Raw genomic sequence first — 1,709 nt, forward strand, 5'->3', positions numbered from 1 at the left:
TTGTACGGAGTGCGTAACCGTACTGCAGCTTCCCGCAGCCGACGCAGCGCGCCCGTGCATCCGTCGTAGACCGCTGCGGGTTCAGCAGAAGCGGGTCAATCTTCGCCTCGCATTGCTTGCACGTAGGGCCCACCATCTTGCAAACTGTGAGTATGTTAGCAAAATATTTTGTTTTAACCAATTACTTTTGTCCAAATATGAGCCAATAGCACGGTAATAAAAGGCTGATATTTATTATTAAGCAAAATAGTAAAATGTTTTATATTATTAATATTTGGCTTATCTTTAATATATTATTATCAGATTTCCAAACAAATACATACTTTACATGCAATAAAAGTGAACTAAAAGACTATGTATCGTGCGCGCATGCATCCGTCGGGTGCGGTGCACGGGAGCAGATAGCGCAATGACCGTGCAGCCGCGCGCCTTCATTGCACGGTGGCAGTGGTGAGTGCCAGGTGACGTAAAAATATATATATATTCGCAAAGTCCCTATAAAAAGCGCTGGTCGTGAAGCCTACTTAAATATTAAAAAATACTATCGTCTCTACTTTAGAAAGTCTGTGGAAAATAGCTCTTACGATTGCGGCCTGTTAAGCTTATATTAGTAATATTACTACTATTCATATCGTCTTTATTTTAAAAAGTGCGTGAAAAATAACATCCCTGAGCTCTTACCAAATACTGGTCTGTGAAGTCTACATTAATAATGATAAATATCTCTATTTGAGAAGTGTGCAGAGCTCTTAGAAAATAAAGTGGTTAGTGTGCCCGATTTGCAGTACATACGACAGGTTTTGCGCAATAATCAAGTATCTGCACAGCTCGCCTGGCTGTTTGCAGCCAATCGATGCGTTTTCGTGCTTGGCAGAAATGTTTACCTTACGTCCATTTCGCGAGGGCGAGAGGCGGTCTGATCGTGCGACAGATCCAGTCAGTGTCGCACGTCGGCAGGTATTGCCCAGTCAGGGCGCGAGTAAATTGCGTCACGCTTTTGGATATATTTGTAATTTTGGCATAGTTAAGTCGAGTCAGAAAGGTAGGCGCGGTCGGAAAGATGGGAGGAAACTCTATTGGAAAGGCCGGGTGTAGCCATGCGAAAAGGCAGGAAAACGCAGCAAGAAAGGAACCGGACGGACTTATTGACAGACGGACGGACACGCTACAAGTTTAGGGGGCGGGAAATTTACGATGGTTTTACTGTTACCGGTAATAAAGCGGAGCTTTTCATTCCAGGAAGAGCGCACACTGCCCGCTCGTCGTATCATGCTCAATAAATGTTTGCACTACGTGGTTGTTGCAGCGTTAGTCCTAGCTAGCGATCCAATTTCTGCAGAATCCAACCAGGCAGAGCTGCTTTTGAGGACCGGACACGATTTCTGGGCTCCTGGTGAGGTGTCCACTGAGGCATCGCGAAAAAGACTTCTTCGAGCCTTCCACGAGGGAGAGGATGAGTTGGCATCGCAGCTAGCAGAAAACGAAGAGCGCGTGAAAATACCTGATCTGAATAAAGTGGCTAACGAGCTCAAAGCGGGCAAAGAAAAGCAGAAGATGCTTGCTGTGGCGTTGACAAAAACGAAGGTGAAACCCAACGGCCAAACACTGAACAGAGTTACGAAGAAGATTCAAGAGAAGCCTCCAGCTCCACCCGCTAAGATGGACAACGTTGAGGCCCAGTTGTTTGCTCGCATTTTTAGAAACAACAA

At 45.5% G+C, this 1,709-nt stretch overlaps 1 protein-coding gene across 1 annotated transcript; it reads left to right on the top strand.

Annotated features, from left to right (window-relative positions):
• Window positions 1-1,269: 1,269 nt before the first annotated feature.
• PITG_22712 (secreted RxLR effector peptide protein, putative) lies at window positions 1,270-1,709 on the top strand (the record flags this gene model as incomplete). The annotated part of the gene is made up of 1 exon (XM_002906057.1): window positions 1,270-1,709. A coding segment is annotated over one exon (440 nt), but the record flags the coding sequence as incomplete, so codon positions are not given.

Source organism: Phytophthora infestans, genomic scaffold (genome assembly GCF_000142945.1).
Source record: "Phytophthora infestans T30-4 supercont1.4 genomic scaffold, whole genome shotgun sequence".
NCBI lineage: Eukaryota > Oomycota > Peronosporomycetes > Peronosporales > Peronosporaceae > Phytophthora > Phytophthora infestans.